We start from the raw sequence: 21697 nt of genomic DNA on the forward strand, positions 1-21697 counted from the left end.
ATCTTCTCAAAGGCATTAATGGTTTTGCACAAAAAATGACAGAAGTAACCTTCAGGTAATCCTTTTACTTTTTTGTCAAATTACAATACGTGTATGTGTACTTTCAACAGACAGTTACTGTGTGGACAGTTATTGATACACTTAACTTGTGCCTTCCTTTCCTCCAATCAGATGTCCACACTATTAGAATTAGAAATTAGAAATCTGTGTGATTACTTACCACCTCACTGATGTCTAACATGTTGAGTCAGAGACTGTGAGTGTTAAACAGAGGGGCTGTTTGTATAATAATGGGTGTTTCATCTACATATTGAGCATTGCTCCAAACATGCCAGTAGATGGCAGAATACCCAACATTATATCACCATCAGAGACATGCGGTTGTGAATAAAACAGTTTTACAGGTCACAGTTGACTTACTTATTTTCAAGTTTATTTACTTTCAATCAGAATCACTTACAAATGTATTTTGTACATTCATTTAAATAAAAATGTACAAAACATAGCTTGAAATGTGGGGTCTGTATGACACATGGTTGTTCAAGTAGAACATTTAAAGCACATATTTATAACAGCATAACATAAGAGTGCTTCCCTTCCTGCAGACTGCACTCTGTCTACAAGATAATATTTGATAGTGTTTGAATCAAACTGAAACAGACTGTACGGCGCATAATATAACACACCTCATAAATAAAAAAAACAGACTTAAATAGGTAGAATACTGACTTTGAGCCATCAGCTGCACTTTAAGTGGAGACAAAATCCCTGCAGTCTTTACTCGTATGTGTCTGTGCCCTGTGAGAGAGGGATGCAGCCACTGTGGTTTAGTATGAGGTAGATTATTGGTTTTTATCCTTGTACAAAGTCAAATGTTAAGAAAAATATAATACAAATACTTAACAGATTAAATAAACCAGCAATACTACACTGAATACTCTGATAACTATTCCTACTTTTATTAATTCTATTACTACTGTAACAGTAATAAGTTCATCTTTGGATTTTTTTGTACCCTGTCTGCACCTTCCTGTATGTCTTTGTGACTCGCTTTATGTCTACGAAGCAGTGACGTTGGATTCAGTTGCATTGTCAATCTGACTCAGCGTGCTCTCATCCTCTAGTTCGGCAACTCTGGTTGACTCCTGCAGGGGTCCCTGTGCTGTGATAGGCCGAGGTGGGGTGGGTGTTGGGGTGGTAGTTTGCTGAAGGGCATCCAGTTGGCTGGGAGAACAGGTGCTGCCAAGGCTGCTGCACAGTGCCCCCCAGTGCAGCTCACACTGCCCACGTAGGCGTCGGCCCACCCACGACCTAACCTCATCGCCACACTTCAACAGGAAGTTCATCAGCTCCATATATGGTCTGGTAGGACATAAGTGATGTTTCCTTAAAGAAACTGATATTAAAATTGTACATAGCTACTATCCCTATAACAAATTCATTCACAATTTTAGACCCAGTTTCCCCTTTTTGTCCCTTCCTGCAAAGAGGAGTTTGACTCCCTCTCTCTTTTATTTTATGTCTTTACATATTCAAATACCTTTTGGACTCAAATTTCCAATCAAATTTCTCAAATTAATCTGGGAGACTCACAAATGCTGTGTCTTTTGGGCAAATATATTCACAAGGCCAGATTTCTTCAGTTTCCTCCTAACAAAAACTTGTATGATTATGTCTACAAAGTATCTTAATAGTATCCTAATAAGCTTTAAAGACATCTTTTCTCTTGAGAAACATTGTGGACAACATTAACCGATAATTTCAGTTAGTTTGCATATTCATTTTTGAAAGTTCTATATATTTTTCACTTTGAATATAATTTGACATAGTTAAGTTTTATTCAGTATATTTTATCATATTTTATATCTGCTTGTGAGTTGAGCGTTGTGTTAGTTCTTCTATCAAATGTTGCATACTCTTGCTTTAAAATAGCTTATGATCTTGTATTTTCATTTTAACAACGTTCACAAAATTATGTGATGTGATGTTACATTTTGGGAACAGCCACAGCCCTCCTATCAGTACTAGTTAAACTCAAGTATTGTGAGAATTGTGTATTTTTGCATTGAGTCTTCTAGAGCACTGCAGACGATGGCTGCACTGGTGCCTTTTGGGTATTTATAAAAGGTTGCTGATTATTAGTTAATGTGTATGTGTGCATTTTTCTCACCCCGGGGGGAACAACAGGTGGAATTGGACCAGGTTTCCCATAGTGTCCATGTGGTCCCGCAGAGCCAGGCAAAGCTGGTGTTTGGAGTAGCACTCTCTCTGGAGCGAGAACACCATGTCCTTTACTGCTGAGCACCTGCGGCTCACACAGCTGAAGCGCTGCCGCAGTCCCAGTGCCATGCACCGCAACGCATCCTTCACAAATGACTTACCCTGGGAGGAGGAGGAGGAGGAAGAGGAGGTGACCAGGAGGAGGAATTAGTGGGATTTCTGGTGGGTTGGTTAGCAAAGCTACATGCATCAAATCTGGTTTGATCAGGACCTGAAACTGCTACTATTAAAGAAAAAAATGTTGTTTTGTATTGCCACTTGTAGGCAGTAGAACTCCTAAACAAGAAAAACATTATTGCTGCTATAGCATTCATTTTGAGTCTCTGGCCACCTGTCAATTTACCATTTTCTAAACCCCTCCTTTGAACTACGATTTTCCCTGCTACGATTTTATGCTTTAGCAGCTGTAACTCTCAACTGTAAACTTACAAGCTGTTGATCCCTTCACATGTCATAGCGATAAGCATAAGAATTATATTCTTATGCTTGTAAAGAGTCTTTTTTTTTAGCCTGGCCAGAATATGATTAAAAGCATAAGTCTTAAAATGGAATTAAACCACAGCTACATGGCTGATATTTACAGTCAGGCTTTTCCACTTTTCAATAATAATGAATAAAAGCAGAGGACCTAGTAGTGAACCCTGTGGAACACCATTTGGATTGAAATAAGGTAAGTATTTGAAATATGCACAGCAATACCTACAAAAAACTATATCCCTCTAAATAGGTATTAAACCTGTTGAGGGTGTAAACATGTTTCAACCTAGCACAGTGTGATCTGTTGTACCAAATACAGCATTCAGACATTTATTAATGCAGTTTTTGTGTTGCAACCTTTTTCGAAATCCATATTGATATGTGTCATGTATGTTATTACTAAAGAAACTTCTTAACTGCTTACATGGCCACTACTTTTTCTGGAATTATACTGATGAGTGGTAAATTTGAAGCTTCACCTTTGGGATGCACAAGTTTCAAGGGAACAATTTACAATGCATTAGCAATGTGATACATAATCTCCATAATGAAGTGTGTGAATGAACAGGATCCAGGCAGCAGGTAGAGGACTTTATTTCTGTTACTACTTTAATAAAGTTTCAATGATCTATCTTTGTAAAAACATTAAAAGTCAGTGTAGGAAAGGACACCTTATACTCAATCCTCTGTCATGCCTAATCATCATTTTAACAAAGATCCAGGAACAATTGAGTATTTCTGTTTGGATGTAGCGGTTAGTTATTAAGTTATTAGCATCATCAGTAAGGATTTTGGAAACAGGAGTTGGAGGCGAGTGTGTTATTTCCTTTAGCCTACTGAACAGTATGGCTGAGCTTAAAGTGCATTATCATTGCAATTCACAAACTGAAAATTAAAGCATCAGTAATGTTGCTATGGTAATGTGAAGGATACAAATCTCCTCACCAATCAGAGATAAATAATGCATTTATTTATAAATAGTATTGTTACTGTATGGAACTGTATTATATATCCAGTCTATAGTCAGTCACAGATCTTCATTGAACATCCTCCACTGTGTCTGCTCATTCTGGAGAAACACTAGACTTGCATCACTCTCTCGTGTACTTCTATTCTAGTAAAGTAGACAAGCTGTTCCCTCTCTCATTTCACTTCCCACTCTCAGTTTGTTCTGTGGCCAGTGCACAACTATACTCTCCTCCTTATACAACAAGCATTCCTCACAAATGACTGTAATGACTGAAGGGATTAAATGGTGAAAAAAAAAAACATATCTCAATATGTCCAAGCTGGCCCTTAGTTCCTGTTGTACTTGATTTTCAGTCGGTGCAAAAGGGACCAAATGACAAACAAATGATTGTCACTAATTGTTTGCTGAAGTGTTTAATGATACTGCGTATGTCTTAGTGTGTGTCTTGAGATCATACTATCGTTCTCCTCCCCACCTGTGAATCGTAGCGCCCAGCGTTGTGCAGCAGAGTGAGACAGATGTGGTGCAGGCCTTGGATTTCACAGGAGTTGTTGCTAAAACACTGAAACATCCCACAGCCAACATCCCCTGAGCCCACCAGGCAACTCTGAATATCAGCTGACCGAAAGAGACAGACAGAAAGAGATCAGCAAATACTTTCCAGAGATGACAAAGAAGAGAGTGTCATCCAAATCATATACCTCACTGCAGACTCAATATAGACATCTTAAGTCTGCATGACCTTGGGAACTTTAAAGAAGGAACATTAATTGTTGACTCTTGTCGTTTTGGTAGTTATAAGTTTAATCGTCTTGTGTGGAACCTAGAGGGTCTTGTAGATATTGATTTTGTTTTCAGATATTTCTGTTACACAGGAAGCACTGTGGTGGACAGCAGGGTGAGGTGAGGAGATGAGGAGACACAGCCAGATAAAACTGTCCAACATCAGTGATGGGCAAGAGTGTTTGCAGTTTGCAGAAAGCCTCATTTTTAAATAAAATATTGTTATGAGAAGCTTATCTGGGTGTCAGAAGATAAAGGTCACGCCAATTTACTATTAATTAAGCAACATGAAAGTTCAATTGAGACCTCAGAGAAACAGACCACGGTGGTGGCTTTATGCTGACACCCTTTTTAATCTTGGAACAGCATTAAGGATTCTTATGATGATGTTGCACGTGCTGTTATAGCCCAAATGTCCGCTGTGCAGACTGCAGGTCAGGTGCTCCGGGCCGGAGGTGCCGGCATGCACAGCCCTGTTGGTACGGAGGGAATGTGCTTGGACAGGATCGAGCCGCCGGAGTTGCGCATTGAATTACAGCCACCAACAGAGCGAGCAGGGAGGCGCGCTTTACTGCCCAGCACGGCCCGGAACAGACCCGGCCGGCCTGTGACGTTAAAGAGGAAGTACACTGAATGTAAACTATCCAGAGGGGAACATTAGTTTAACGATGGAATGGAAGGTCCCATTAGATCCAAATAAGAGGTGTGAAGAGGTCATTTTAATTAACTCACCACTAAGTATTTTACTGTCCTGTAAAGGAGCAGAATCACTGAACTGTCAATGTGTGTTTATGCTAATATTATAATAAGCCCAGGTGTCACAATTCTCAACAGGTGTATGTGTCCAGCTCTGGTTCTCCAATGAGAGCATCACAGCCACAGTGTCAAGCCAGGCTAGAGCTGCAATGAACAATTATTTTCATTATTGATTAATCAGTGGATTGTTTCCTTGATTAGATGCTTGATCCATAAAATTTAGGGGGGGGGGGGGGGGTCTCGACCACAGTTTCCGAAAGCCCAAGATGACGTACTCAAATGTCTTGTTTGGTCCAAACCAACAGTACACAACCCAAAGATGTTCCGTTTACTTTCATAAAGAAGACAGAAAATATTCACATCTGAGGAGCTGGAAGCAGACAATTTGGACCCTTTTTTTAAATTAAAAAATGACTTCTGATCCATTATCAAAACAGTTGGTGATTAATTTGATAGTTGGCATCTAATTGATTAATCGACTAATCATGACCAGACGTACAACTGGCACATCAGTCCAATCAGTGTTAAAGATAGACAGAAAGAGTATAAAGAGGTGCTGGAGGTTTCCTGCTGACATGCTGGTACTGATGGTAAGACTGTTTTGATTGTATGCATAAAATAAAACTATTGTTAAAAACAACAACAACAACTACAGGCTACTCCAATGGAATAAAAAAGCACATTTAAATCCCCAAACAGGAGCTCCTAAAGTCTTTCAGTGTCAGTGGGTACTTTTAGGCATTTAAACTTTAAAACAGAAAACAAAACATTTCTAAGAATGAAAGGACCAGTGACATTAATCGACCACCAGAGGCTGCAATATTGGCAAAAGGTTATAATATCTGAATAGAGTGTGCCATGCTGGGGACAGTGAAGGCAGGACTGCTGTTAACAACTCACCTGTGCTCTGCAGAGAGAGGCGTTTTTTGGCCTGGTTCACTTGTTTCTCCTGGGCATCATGCGGATGATCCAGGGCCAGCACCTGTCGACAGGCCAGTGGCAGAAAAAAAACAAAAAGCACAGCGGACAAGTTCCCGTGCATACTGGCGCTTTGTGTTTCTCTGTGTTCCTCTCTGGTGTGTTTGATTTACAGGTTGGAGCAGCAGGAGTGTAGCCGGGCAGAGGAGTTTCCAGTTCAGACTAAACACGACTGTGAAGACTGAAGTATATAAAGGCTGCGCGTTCACGACGGCCTGAGTGAAGGGAGCTCGTGTCTCCACCAATCACAGGGCAGCCATGTGCACGCGCACCACACTGGAGCTAAAAAGTTTATTGATGAGAGAAAAGAGAATGATGAATGATGAATATTAGCTGATTGATGAGTGAGCGTCGATCTGGATCCGCCTGCTCATTGAAGATTGAATGAATGAACAAATGAAGGGGGGCGGTGAGTGCTCGACAGAAGGAGGGCCTGGGAGAAAATAAAAAATAAATGCCACATTCATAAACCCTCCCAAAAAGTGAAAATGTTCTTATAAGGTCTTTCTCTTCCTCTGGAGTCGGTGGGAGTACGTGAAGGTCAACCACTCAAGACATCCACACTCAATTAACCCACCAGCCAGCCAGCCAGCCAGCCCTGTGTGTGTGTGTGTGTGTGTGTGTGTGTGTGTGTGTGTGTGTGTGTGTGTGTGTGTGTGTGTGTGTGTGGTTGAGGGTTAGCAGCTGCTTTCTTGGCAGGGAGACGTGCAGTGAGCAACGTATCTGAAGCAGCCAGACTGAATAAGACAGAGCACGGGTATGTGACCAGAGAAAGGCTTTCCACATTCTTAGGGTTACATTCCTGTTAACTGGAATTTTTCACGTCATGAATATGTGTCTAGCTACCATTATCTAACAGGCTTTATATACTTGTATATAGGCTAGAATAGCTTTATAAATGGTAATAAAAAAAAACCCGGCTTTATTGATTCATTATTTATGAGCAGATCCTTTACCAGTATAGCAATGTAAAAAACGTCCAAGTAAAAGTCCTGGATGAAAAATCCTACTTAAGTACATAATTAGTCAAATGTATTGCAGTAAAAGTACTCATCTGAACCCTGACTGATATATTATTATGTATGACATCATTAGATTATTAATACTGAAGCATCAGTGTGTAAGCAGCATGTTACTGTTGTAGCTGCTGGAGGTGGAGCTAGTTTGAACTACTTCATATACAGTTTAATCTAGTGGTTCCCAACCTAGGGGTCAGGCCCCTCCAATGGGTCACCGCATAAATCTAAGGGGTGGTAAATTCACTAAATGGAGAGGAAAGGAGGGAAAAAAAACAACTGTCTGATACATGAAGCTGCTTCAGATTTTGGACTATTTCTTTAATCTTTGATTTTTGGTGAAATATTGGATCATTGGAACATTTATAGAAATTAAACCATGTAAGAAGTTTAGAGGGGAAAAAAATCACTATTTGGTGGAGCTGTTAACAACTCATCAGACATCACAGACATCTGAAATGTGAGCCCGACTACACACTGCTTTTTGTAAGATGATGTCAATAGACAAAAAGGTTGGAAACCACTGGTTTCATCTTTAACAATGTGTTGTTTTTTTAAAAGCTACAATTCATCCTGAGGAGAACTTGGATATGTGGACCAAATCTTAGGTAACACAGAGTTGTTGAGACATTTCAACAAAAAACAAAAAAGGTCAAACTCTTGGTGGAAAGATAGAGGATCATCAAATTCAGTTGGCTTCATTTTCCGAGGATCACAAATGTCTGTACAAACTATTATGCAACTCACAGGTTGTTGAGATATTTCAATTTGGTGGATGACACTCTGATGGACAATGCCATCCAGCCATGCTGCCAGCGTTGCTAATGAAATTACTGAAGACATTTATTACCACTTATATACACTTACACATTTTGATTTCAACCCTAAATTAATGATAATTTATGGCTTATCAGAAAACGTGAATCCAATGAGAATTATTATAATTATTACCAAATATAAAGGATGAACACAAAGAGATTTTTCACAACCTGGAAACCTGGTTTGTTTTAATTAAAGGACAGGTTCACAATTTATTAAAACAAATGTCAGATGCCCAAATGAAGATTGAAACAAGGTTTTCTCGCTGTTATCATTCTTTCGGTTAATACTGATCATTAGAAGATCCTTTCATAATGCTCTTAAAATGTAAGAGATAGAGGTCAATACCCACAATCCTCCTGTGCAAAATTGTATTTACACGATAATCTGAAGCTAATATTAAACTTTGGCCATCCAAAAGAGTCAAATCAAGTATATTGTTCAACGTTACAGTGTTTTTGTTAACAAAGTCTGTTTTTGTTACTTTACTCCCACCACAATTTAATAGCCAGTATGAACAGGAGGAATTATTACAGTGAGGAAAACCTCTCTCAGTGATCATATGGACATCTGACTTGAAAATCTATGAACCTATCCTTTAAATGTTCAACAGCAACATCTCTCGCCAGAAAGAAATAGTTGGGAAAATATGTGTGTTTGTTAATTTGTTTGAACTGAACCTGAACTGAACTGAATGGGGAAGCAAAAAGTAACTGACTATAAATAACTGAGTCAATTGTGACTCAGTAGTGTGAGATCAGTAGTGAGTCACTATTTTTGGGTACGGTTGTAATCCAGCATAAGATTTACTGTCTCTTTAAAAAAGACTTTGTACAATGTTTGTGTTTGTGAGTCCAAGATGAGTTAAGTTGAGTTTTTTCCTTTATGATACGTTCAAAGCTTTCAGTGTAGTTGTTATGGTTGTATGGTTTGACTTTGACGGCCATGACTCCCTGACCTTTGACATGCAGAAACGGACAGGCCACAGTCATGTGATTCCATGACATCAGCATCTTCCTGCCAAACAAATACCTCACACCTCCTGCCTCCTTGGGTTAATTGGCCCTATATCAGAGAGGCCTTCAGTGGATGAGATTGAGGATAAATTTGCGTTGTGGTGGGAGGTCAAGGTAGAAGGTCAGGGTGTGTGTGTGTGTGTGTGTGTGTGTGTGTGTTTCTATGCAGGGGCCCAGTCTGGGAGGCCATTCAGGTGCTTGTGTTTGGACGTTTGTAGGACCCCCACCCCCCACCCCCCTCCCCGCCCTCTAATCTTTCTCGTGTGTTTTTCTGTCTCATTTTGCTCCAAAACAACATCCCATAGCTTCCCTCGCACAACCCCTGACCACCACCACCACCACCACCACCACCACCCACACAATGACCCTTGACCCCAACACCAAAAACACACACTCACATGCCCAAAATGTCACACTAATGCACATAGACACCACTGTGCAAACAGTACACATGCAGGACCCTCTTGTACTTTCTGTCTCTCACATGATGACCATGTTGTAAACAACATCTTACGTGTCTGCCTCTGAGTGTCCAGATCAAACTCAAGTACCTTCTTTGAGATCTGAGGAAGCATTACCGTAACCTTTGGGTTTATAATCTCAGTGATCAGCTACCTGTTTTGCTCTTATGTGTTCAGTTCACTAGAGTTCTTGTGATAGGATGCAACACTCATAACCACCAAGGAGCATTTTACTGGTCTTATGTGATTTTAAAGCTGTAGATAGATTTTCTGTGCTGAGGTTTCAACATATTTATGGAGCATGAGAGGGGACGTGGAGGAAAATAAAAATTGTGTTTAATCAATTTTGGTCTCAATTGATCTACTCAACACTCATTCTCTGCCATTCTCTCATCCTGTTACACCCTCACTATGGATCACGTGAATTTTATAAGGTTTTATTTTGACCTTGGACTAAGATATGTAGATATACTTTGGGATTTGACTTGCAAGCATATTATTGTGTTATCTGTAAGATACCTTAAACGTACACAAACCTTAAGTAAATCAAACAACCCAGTCTTCATTCTGACATTAAAGGGGAAATGTCTTCTCAGTTGCTTTCCTTAAACATCTGCCTGACTGAATGCATTTGCCTCTACAAAAGGGGAACAGGCAAAATAGATTAATTGAGTAATCCGTGAACACAATTTATTCAATCTATAGAATTATTTATTAAATCAAAATATTATTTTTTTGTGTCTTTGGCCCATCCTGGGCTTCCATACATATTTGCCTCCAAAACAAGGAACATATGTCTAATTGAATTTGTGTAAGAAATTGCAAAAACAGTTCCAGCAAAACCAGTTTAAGATGTGGTGTACAGATTATCCATTAAAGACTATACCTAGACTTTGTCACTGCTGTTAAGTTTTTTTATATGCAACATTGATGCTTTGAGCACCTCTAGTGATAAATAATAATAACAAATTATGATTTTGTGTGACGTAGGTTATCTGATACGGAGGATAACAGCTGTCACGTAAATTCTATTAATTGATATCTCATAAGACAATTAAAAAAGGAATTAATACATGTTTTTTCTAATTAATAAATCAAACCATTCATAAATAAATGTAATTCATGTGTATTCAATTAACTGATATTTAAATTGTCAGTAAGGATTATTAAAATCATTTAAAAATGAATATATTCATCCATCTATTGAGGTTGTTTGCCAAGAAGTCAGTGCAGTAATTCAAGGACTGCTGGGGCCTTATATAAGATTCAGATAAACTTATTTTTGCACATAATGTAGGCATGGACACACTGTGGATCCCATCCCATTTTGGATCCCATCACTTATACTGAAAGCACATTTGAGATCTTTTAATAGCCAGTATGAACAGGAGGAATGATTACAGGGAGGAAAACCTCTTTCAGTGTTCATATGGACACCTGACTGTTGTTTTAAGACAGACTTTAAAAAAAACTGTGAACCCGTCCTTTAAAGCATACCGACCATAGTGACTTCATGGGACGATGACCTCTGGTTTTTGTGCAGTATAGACGCAAATGCACACAAGACACACAGAGCATACACACAGAGACGAACAAAGAGCAAGAGCACACACACTTTGACACACATTTATGTTAACATGTGGATCAATCCCCTGCCAAAAACAAGTGGCTAAATCAATAAAGTTACGCAAGTTGTGATGACATACACACACAAACATTAAAAAGGGACTCACTGAAGTTTTGGTTGGGATTTACTGAGGCTATGACAAATGTGTTGCCTTTGATCCTTTAAGGAAATTATCCACACTCTGCATCCCACAGGCAATAACACTAGTTGTAGTAGGGTATTATTGATGCACATTACGTAGAAAGATTTTTTAACACCATTATACATGTCTCTGCAGGGATGATGATATAGTTTTCAAAACAAGATGAACACAAGTAGTTGAACTGTTCTTCTGACCTCCAGACATGACGGTCCCTTTATGGCTCATGCAAAAATGTATGGGGTTAAAGCCATTCATGAATGCAACTCATAACTTAATGGGGTCAAGATGTATACTTAAAACTAAAATGGTTTGATTATTAATTGATCACCAGATAATAGTCATTCATTTTTCAAGCAAGAATGACAAATATTTGCTGGTTCAAGGCTCTAAAATTATGATTTTATTACTTTGACATTACTATGAATTTAATATTTTGGTGATTCTGAACTATTAGTTGGACAAAATAAGACATTTGATGACATCATCTTGTGCTGTGGGATATTGTGAACAGTGTTTTTCACTGTTTCCTTATGTTTTTGTGACCTAATGATCAAACGATTAATTGAGAAAAAATTAATAGGTTAGTAGACTGTGCAACACTTACTCTTCATCAATGCAATTTCTTGAAAGGGAAATAATGAATTAAACTAATTGTTACTTGCAGCCCCAGCAGTTCATGGTTATGATTGTCTTGACTGTATATGCAGATTGGCCTGTATATGAGCAGTAAGAACAGCAAAACCACTGCCAGTGAACCTACTATTACTTTTTGGTGTATTGTACCTTTAAAATACCTGAGAACAACTACCCCACTTGGTGGCACTGCTGAGGTACTACAGGTTCAACTCTTCCACAGGTAACAGTCATCCTCTGTCTTCACTCAGAGGACAGAAATGATTGTGCAGACCTGCCCAAAATTTTTAACACATGAGAGTATTTAACTGATAAAAGCTCAGAAACTAGAAACTGGCAAAACAAGAAAGAGGACACAGAGAGAAAGATGATGTCACATGTTTAGTAGAGCAGAAAAGATGCACATTCAGAACTACAGACTAAATACATGCACCAAAAAGTAAACCTGACATGGCACAATGAGAAATGATACTCACTTCATTCAATTTATGGGTTTTTCAGGCCTATTTTAGACTAGCAGACACTCAAAGTCTTCTTTCAATTGTCTTCTCAGGAAGTCAATCAGCTCGTTAATAATTTTGAATAAGTGTGGACACTCGTCAACATGTTTTAAGTGGAAAACGTCAATACAAACATCATCATAGCACAAACAAACTCTGTAACTAATCTGCATAACATGATATTCCAATTTATTTGTCTGATATCGCACATAAAAAAGACTAACAAAAAAGCCTTAAAAAATAATAATAGTTTGTGTGCCATGTTTTTCTTAAAGGCAGGGAAGTGTAGGGCTGTGATGGTGCCCCTCTCAGCTTTGTCTGACTTCTCCACTAGTCGCCTTGTGCAGCACAAACAGGCAAGAAACATCTTGTGCTGAACTTTACAAATGTTTCCAGACTTAAGTCCTTTGAACGGAGGTAGCAGGAAACTACCTCAAATTCTTCTTCCCTCTTCTTTGATGTTGAACCTTTCAAAAAGGGCCAAACAACATTAAGTGTAGACCAGTAAACCAGCACGTGTATCTGCAGAAAGAGAGAAATATTCATTTCTGTAACTTCATTTCTCAGCTGCCTGTGACCTTCGAGCATACTTCAGTTTTTAACAGACCTCAGGGGGTTTTGGGACCAGAAGCAGATGGGACCTCTGGTGTTTCTGTCTGTTCAGACAGGGCAGGGTTACAACTCAGCATGTTCTCTTCCCTCCTTTCCCCTGACAGAAAGTCATGGATGGCAGTCTCTATGTGTGGCCGAAAAGTGTGGTTCATCTTGGGGTCCACAACCTGAGTGATGATCCTGTCCACACCGGACTCCAACATGCCTGATCTGAAACACCACAAAATAGGTGGACTAAAGAAACTAGGGTAGGTAAAGTACTAAAATGTCATACTTCAGAAAAAGTACTGTTGATATGATATCATCAGGGTTATCTTGGCGACAGATTGTACAGATACAGGATGTGAGCTTTCATGTCATTAAACATGTCAAGATGATTGTACAACAGCAGAGTTGGTCATGTTAAAGGGCAGGTTCACAATTTTAGTCTGCCTCTCCAGAAGCAACTGACTTACAACAGAAATATACTACATTCACAAAGTAACAGGATGTTTAATAGCTTTAAATGAGAGAAGGTTAAAAGGAAAAACTCACTGGACAACACTTTGCCTCAGGCCGTTCCTCATCTGGTTCTTGTTAATAGACGGGTTCCAATCCTGAGTGCTCAGCTGTGATGTGACAAAGTTGTCGACTTTCTGTCGCAGGTTCTGGTAGGCTGGCTGAAGGAAATGTCAAACAACACTGAGAATCAATCAAGAGCTTTTTGGGCAACATTGAAGGCAATGAAATTTGGGACCTTTCAAGCTCAAGTTCCAATTAGAATATACAATAAATATTTATAATTATTTTAAAAAGGAGAGAGAGAAGAGAAAGATAATATACCAACACAAAGCTTCAGTGGTTTCTCTGGACATGTTTAAAGCTTCACTGCAGGGAGTCTAGCTCTAGTGTTGGATTTGTATTTTCTATTTTCTCTTTTGTTGTAGTTTTAGTCATGTCTTTTTATTTTACAGACAGCCAGGTCAAGAGGTTATTACTTCTTATTATGTTGTTTGTCTGAAACTTCACGTTGCTGCCTAAGAGATTTTTAACATTCATATTCTGACCCATCACAGTATCGCCTGATATTTACACGCTTACACCAAATTTCTGAACCACAAATCATACAAGAATACCTCGTGGTCACAGATAAATGGCTTATTAATCCTTAATGAAGCTTTCAGAGAATGTATTTTATAGTTTTTACATTTTTGGTTAAGTAGAAAAAACATTTACAATAACATGAAAGACATAAAATAAGAGATCATAACGATTTAAATGAATGACATTAAATGTGAAAAATGCTATAATACTTTTCAATAGCTTTTTTTCAGTCAGTATGGATCAACCACTGTACAAAAATGTGCATCAGTTGCACAACATGTTTTTATATTTACAATTTTTAGAGTTACATTAAGAGAAGTTATAAAATCTTCGGCTTAGGCTATAAGAAAAATGTGTTTCTTACAGCTCTCAAATGTTTACGATGTTTTTTGACTGCTCTCAGATGTAAACATGCTTCAAGCTGATCCTGAACAGTATGTAAAGATTTGTCTCACTGAGGTTTTAATAGATGGTGTAGTTTACTGTGCATGTAAGGCAACAAAAGAACAAAATCAGGGTTGATAAGAAACTTGATCGATGACGTTATTAGCTACTAACAGGACTTATTGATTAGGCTAGCTGCCAGGTTAGCCTTAGCCGACAAACTTTACCTTCGTATCGACGTCTGCCAAACAGTCCCGGCGGAACTCATCGAAGAGCCCCCGGTTCTTCAGATGCTCCACAATCATACCGATGAGCTGCGGGTCTCCTGGAGGAAGGTTGGCCGGGCCCACGTTAACGTTCCCGGTGCCCTCCGCCATCAATCCGGAGTAAAGCTGCTGTTAGCTACGGTGATAGCTAGCTGCAGAGCAGTTTGTGCTTGTTTCTATGCAGCAGACGCGCTCGATTTGTTCCTGTGTTAGTCATTAGTGGGTGGGGTGATCGCGGGGTAATCGTTAGTCAGACTGGCCCGAGGTTCCTCCGGTAAACGCTGTGTTACAAATCAAACGCTCCATTTCGAGTGGCACGCATGTGCACACGGATCTGACATCGGAAGTACTTCATTCAAGCGTCGTCGCGGACTGAGGTCTAAATGGTCGTGGGCTGTGATTATTTGGGCTTTAAAGTGAAGTTATTAACACTATAATCCTAAAATCCAGACACCAGGTGTGTTCTGTGGTTGTATCTACAGTCGGAGGAGGTGTATTTGGTGAAACTTCACATCTATCTGTGTTTGGCCGGACTAACGTTGTGAAAGGTAAAGCGAGCTAATCTTAGTTAGCTTCAACATAAACTCACTTATTTAACATCAGCAGAGACTTTCGAATGTCCCCAAACGACCCTGCCGTGCACTGCAGCCGTGTTAACACCGGCATCAGATTAATGTGCCCTAAACGTCAGCTTTTATTATGCTTAAAGGTCCATTACACTGACTGGAGCTGAGTGTGATGAATTAATGCAGTTGTCTGACACCTTTGACCCGAGTTACTGGCAGTAATAGTAATAGTGCCAGTGACCAGTGCTCATGCTCAGGAGCAGGCTAGAAACTGAAATATTGCAATAATATTGTATAGTTAAACTTAAGTAGAACAATGCAAGCAGAATGTCAGTGTAAAACAGGCCGTCCTAATAGGCTATAATATGGCTGATTTATACAGTAGGCTACATGGGACCAGTGGAAGGAGGACATTTGTAAGAAAAAGTAGATTTACAGAGAAGATAAAGGCATGTATGCTGCTCAATTAAGAACTAGTACTAAAAGTGTTCCAAAGAGCAACATTTATGTGCTTTTTTTGGTGATCTTGGTGTTGTTGGGGATTAATTGCATTTTGTATTTCATTGCTCTTTGTACAGTGACTAGAGGGATAATTTGTTTTAAAAGATCCAGTTGAAAGATCCTGATGTGTTTTGGTTGTCTGATGCTAAAATGTTGAGTTTTAATCTTTTTAACTTTTGTTGTGCTTCACAGATAAAACAGAGAAGACTGTGTCATAATATTCAATTAAATCATAACAGGACAGTTGTGCCATGTAAACTGAGTGCTCTGAAATGTTTTCTATTTGAATGTGTGGAACTTTACATTATGATTCATCATGTGGCCATCCTGGTTATTGTTATTTACTGTGCTGTAAGACCATATGCACTGAGCAGCAGAAATATATTTAAAAATATATGCTTGTTGAAATGTTTTGCTTCATCATGTGGGTGATTTGACTCAGTACATTGTTGTTGCAGATGAGCGGTGAGGCCAACAAAGAGTTTATGGAGCAGCTGCGGATGCAGGAACTCTACGGTCAGAGAAAGGATGACGGCTCTGACCCAAACACCTACACTGACCCAGAGGATGGGACCGTGTATGACTGGGACCATGAAAAGAAGGCCTGGTTCCCTAAAGTATGACTTTTTTTTTTTCAATGTAACTCATCTGTTCATTTCAGATTTTTCTTGCTGTTTTTGTTTGTATTTGCGTCGTAGACAAGTATAGATATGATGATGCCTTAAAATGTACTGGTACAGAATATAATGAAGTTCTGTATTGAATTTTTTACTCTAAATTGAGATTTCAGACACTTTCATATTATTGTCATTTTGAAAAAGTTATGTAGTGGATGTGCACTTTCGGAATAAAAAAAAAGTACTGGAACAAGGTGCCGGAACAAAAATCAAAGTGAGCAGGGAAGCGAAATCCATTCACAAGTGGTCAGTTTCTGTGTTAATGTTAAGTAGGTTTGTTTCCTCTCTTAAGATAACAGAGGACTTCATCGCAGCTTACCAGGCCAACTATGGCTTCACTAAGGAAGGAGAACCAGACGCCAACAGTGCTGCAGTGAGCAGCACTGAAGCTTCAGAAAAGGAGAAAAAGGGAGATGACTCTCAAAAGCCAAAACCAGACGAGCAAGAGACCCCAGCCAAAGAAGCCAAACAGAAAGGGGAGAAGAGGAAACTGGAGCCAGGTAGTGCAACATCAAAACACAGAGAGGAGAGAGGAAACCGAGGCAACACACAGATAGGAATCAAATAATGGTGGTTTAAAGGAGACAGTTTTGTGTATATTTCCACCTTTCTCCCTGTCTAGAACGACATTCATGTGATTGCACAAGTTCAAGTTTGTACTGAAGCATCTTATGATGAATTTTTTTTTTCCTGTTTTTGTGCCCGCAGGATGGTTTGATATTGACGACAATAAAAATACAAACGTCTATGTGTCAGGTATGTATCACTAATGTTTTTCCTCATTGTTAAAGAGGCAGTTGTCCAATTAGTAGTCCTTACTCATTCTTCCTCCCTGGTCTCCTCTCCCCAGGCCTGCCCCCTGACACCAGCACTGAGGAGTTTGCTGAAATAATGTCCAAATGCGGCATCGTTATGCGGGATCCCATCACTGAAGAGTACAAGGTCAAACTCTACAAGGACCATCAAGGGAATCTGAAGGGAGATGGCCTCTGTTGCTATCTTAAGGTCAGTTTGTCCTCCTGTTTGTCATGAAACACAAAAAGTATCACCTCATAAAGATGATATTGGTAACATTATTTTGAGTATTCTCTCTTTGTCAGAGTTGCACATTTTCTTTGCCTCTTTGTCATGACTTTGAATTATACACCATGACTCTCCAATGAAGTGGCAGTTTGAGTGTTTGTGTTTCTGAATCTCTGCAGAAGGAGTCGGTGGCACTGGCTATGCGTCTGATTGATGAGTCAGAGGTCAGAGGTTACAAACTCCATGTGGAAGCGGCAAGGTTTGAACTAAAGGGCCAGTATGACGCCAGCAAGAAGAAGAAGAAGAGCAAAGACTATAGGAAGAAGATGCAGCAGCAACAGAAGTACGCTTTACGTCCAGTTGTCATTATTTAACCAATATTTAAAAGGGACAAGTCTCCATCCCCCAAATATACTGAACTGGATTGATCTGATCTTACCTGTGTGTGCGTGTGTGTATGTGTGCGTGTGTGTAGGCAGTTGGATTGGAGGCCAGAGAAAAAAGGAGAAGTGAGGAAGAGACATGAAAAAGTTGTCATCATCAGGAACATGTTCCATCCCAGTGACTTTGAGGTGCGGACACACATATGAACAAAGATTCACACACACTCATTGTCCATTGTGGTACTGGGTACTAATATCTCTGCTATTGTAGGAAGACCCACTGGTGCTGAACGAGTATCGTGACGATCTGCGGTCAGAGTGTGAGAAGTTCGGGGAGGTGAAGAAAGTCATCCTCTTTGATGTGAGTTCACCGTCAGTGTTGTAGTAGAATAAGAGCAAACCAAGTCGTTGATTTGAATTTTCTGTGCACAGTAGAATCAATAAAGAGCTGGTACGTGGTTGTGTTTTTGCTGCAGAGACACCCAGACGGTGTGGCATCAGTCGCATTTAAGGAGCCCGAGCAAGCTGATGCATGCATCCAGTCGTTCGACAGCCGCTGGTTTGGAGGGAGGCAGCTGTCTGCTCAGCTGTGGGATGGAACGACAGACTATCAGGTAAAACAAATGCAACATCTGGAGATTTCAACACAATTATGTCAATTACAACTAGCTTGTCCTGATATGATGCTCCTGCTGGTTCTCGAAGAGCTTTGACAAGTCTGAGAAAATGTTTTCAGAGTTATCTGAAAGTTTGTGACAACGCTTGTGGACAGCTCTCAATCAGATTTGATCAAACCACACAGTTCTGATGAAGCAGATAGTGTCAAAATCTTGTTGCACATTTAGTCATACCTGCTAACAGTTACGCGCTGACAGTTACGTGCTTTAACAGAAAGGTTTTGAAAGTGAAGGAGATCAGCGTTTGGAGCTCAACTTATGGTGACTTAGGACAAACTCAGGATATCAATGTCTCTGCCACGTCGATTTTGATCATTTTTAGAAATGTGTGTCCTGTATAATTTATGGAAGTTCAGTACTAAATCGCAGGCGTATTCTTTAACATTTAAAGAATGTTTCGGTTGAAACTTTGCACGGCTTCAGTACCGATAACCCTGATTTATTTATTTATTATATCATTTATTATAGCATTACCGTTGTAGATAAATGGTCTACAATGTTCCTCACTTGGCTGATATTATAATCACCCTTACTATTAGAACGTGTGTGTATAATAATATTTATAGAAGAAGTCATTATGGTTAATAAACATAAAAGTACATATTTACACACCAAGAGGCTACCGTAGCATATCAGTCATCATTCTACATGAACAGGTCGGTTGATATTTGAGTCGTGATTATTTTTCTTGATCTTTATATGGGGTAATATCTGGATCTGCTTGTGCAGGTGGAAGAGACGACACGAGAGCGGGAGGAGCGACTGAAGACTTGGTCCACTTTCCTCGATGGAAGCGCAGCGGGCCAGCAGAACAACAACAATGCCGCCAAACCAGCAGCAGAGGGCGCCACTGCCACAGATGCCACAGAACCCACAGAACCTTCAGAACCCCCTAGCACCACTGAGCTCAAACAGCACCCAGAAACAGAACCGCAGCCTTCACAGAAACCGGAACAGGAAGAGGAAGTGGACTCCACAGACAGCAGCTTGGCAGGAAGTGATGAGGAGGGAGATTAGAGACACTTGGAGGCACATCTTTGGTCCCCGTGGCAACCAATTAGTCCTGCTTGAACTGCTTTAAAGCTCCGTGTTGGGCAGGGGAACAGGAGTTCGGACAGTTTGACGTGTTTTGTAGAAAAATAAAACAATAATTTTTGTCTACACTATTTTTATCATTTCCAGTGTTGGTTTACATTGTAATTAAACCTGCACTCAATAAGCTTCAACACACAGCTTCTCCCTAATGTTTGAGTCCACTCATTTACAATACTCTAAACAATGAATGAATTATAAAAGATAACTGAGAATGAAAATGTCCTCATTACTTTTTTTACATACCACATCTGATTTGTTCTTTATTTTTCAGAGTACATCAGAATCAGTACAGTTTTTATGTCTCTGATCCAGAACCAGTATGTGTTTGTGTTTGGCATTAGACTCCCATCTATGTCGCTTTTAGGTCTGAGCACCAGCCAAGGATACTCCTGCGGAGTTCAAGGTTAAAGGACAAGTTCACTGTTTTAAAACAACAGTCAGGTGTCCATATGAACACTGAAAGAGGTTTTCCTTGCTGTAATTATTACCCCTTTTCATCCTGGCTATTAAAAGATCTCCTTCAAATGTGCTTTCAATGTAAGTGATGGAGGACAAAATCCACAGTGTGTCCACACAGTCATTTAAAAGTTGATGTGAAGCTTATATGAGGCTTCAGCAGTCTGAGAGTCATGTCAAGTGGATATCTGCCACATTTACAGTCTTTTTAGCATCTAAGTCCCTCTTTGTTCCCTTGGATAGTTTTTCGCTGTTGAGCTACAGTAGAAGTAAGGTAACAAAAAGAGGGACTTTGGCACTAAAAATTAACATAGAAAGATATCTGCATGGTTTGACTAATTTAGATGACTGAAGCTTCATAGTAGCATCAGATAAACTTATACATATGTTTCTGATGAGAAGGAGGACTGGATGTGGTCCTCCATCACTTACATTGTAAATGCATTATGAATCTTGTGATGGTCAGTATTAACAGGAGGAATGATTATGACAAGAAAACTCTGTTTCTGTGTTCATTTGAGCTTCTGGCGGTTGTTTTAAAACAGAGATGGATCAATGAAAGAGGTCCATGTTTGGCTTTGTTATAACAGAAACATGAGCCCACATCTAGTGTGTGTGTAGTGTATACAAAGAAGTCATAATAAAGTTTACTTATGGAGAATCTTTAATGTTGCTTTACAACACAAATGAAGAAAAGAAAAGTCAAATAAACAGTCATATTAATTGTGTAGAGTTTAAAAAATGGCAGTGGAGTTCAGAGAGCAGATTCTAGATAACATTTTTATTTTTTTTAAGTTTTTAGTCACTCAATTGATTAAAAGACTCAATTGATGATTAACAGTTTTCGGTCCAGCTTGGCTGCATGTTTTCTTTTAGTTTTTGTTGCAATGAGCAGCATAAAAATACTGTTTTAAAGATATTCAGGAGACATCTCATTCAGGGAAATTTGACCAAAGACGTACAAGAAAAGAAAGAAAGAAATAATAATGATCACCTGCCATTTTCACTCATTTTTTAGAAAGGTAAATCTTATGGAGAACACACAAACAGCAACAGCCTGTGAATGTGTGTTATTGTTGTGTTGTCAGCATCTCACCAAGCTGAGCGTGTTCTTGGCTCGTCCTCCGAGTCAACCACAGCTTGTATTATTGATGTTGGCTCAGATATTTAGGTCTCCAATCTGGTCTAGATTCAAGCAGAATAGAAAAGCAACAGAATAAAGATGCGTTTCTGATAAAGTGACAGTCATCTACAGCAAAACATCAACTTCCGTCTCTTTGATCATTTCATTTTTCCTTTGAGGGAGTCTGCTTGGTCTCATTGAAGGTCAGTGTCTCTCTGCTGAATCATGATTTCAGGATTCATTTTCAACAATAGTCTTTATTTCTTTCCTGTGTATTTTGTTGGTCTTGTTGAGAGTCTGGGTTTAAAGATTGTTAACTATCAGGCTGTTTCCACAAATTAATTTAAATAGCTAAACATATAAATAACCAGCCTTCTGCTTTCTTTTTTAATT

At 39.4% G+C, this 21697-nt stretch overlaps 2 protein-coding genes across 2 annotated transcripts; one reads left to right on the forward strand and one right to left on the reverse strand.

Moving 5' to 3' along the window:
- Positions 1-1046: 1046 nt before the first annotated feature.
- Positions 1047-14960, reverse strand: LOC128370880 (uncharacterized). Its single transcript, XM_053331064.1, has 7 exons — positions 14765-14960; positions 13605-13729; positions 13068-13280; positions 6167-6345; positions 4203-4345; positions 2171-2382; positions 1047-1362 (listed from the first exon to the last, which is right to left on the reverse strand). The coding sequence occupies exons 1-7, from the start codon at positions 14912-14914 to the stop codon at positions 1059-1061; spliced, it is 1326 nt and encodes a 441-aa protein (XP_053187039.1). The 5' UTR covers positions 14915-14960; the 3' UTR covers positions 1047-1058.
- Positions 14961-15175: 215 nt separating this feature from the next.
- htatsf1 (HIV-1 Tat specific factor 1) lies at positions 15176-20233 on the forward strand. The gene is made up of 10 exons (XM_053331358.1): positions 15176-15351; positions 16329-16487; positions 16840-17047; positions 17256-17303; positions 17398-17552; positions 17750-17913; positions 18046-18142; positions 18225-18314; positions 18430-18567; positions 19360-20233. The coding sequence occupies exons 2-10, from the start codon at positions 16329-16331 to the stop codon at positions 19645-19647; spliced, it is 1347 nt and encodes a 448-aa protein (XP_053187333.1). The 5' UTR covers positions 15176-15351; the 3' UTR covers positions 19648-20233.
- The last annotated feature ends 1464 nt before the right edge of the window (positions 20234-21697 follow it).

This window comes from Scomber japonicus, chromosome 13 (genome assembly GCF_027409825.1).
Source record: "Scomber japonicus isolate fScoJap1 chromosome 13, fScoJap1.pri, whole genome shotgun sequence".
Taxonomy (NCBI): domain Eukaryota; kingdom Metazoa; phylum Chordata; class Actinopteri; order Scombriformes; family Scombridae; genus Scomber; species Scomber japonicus.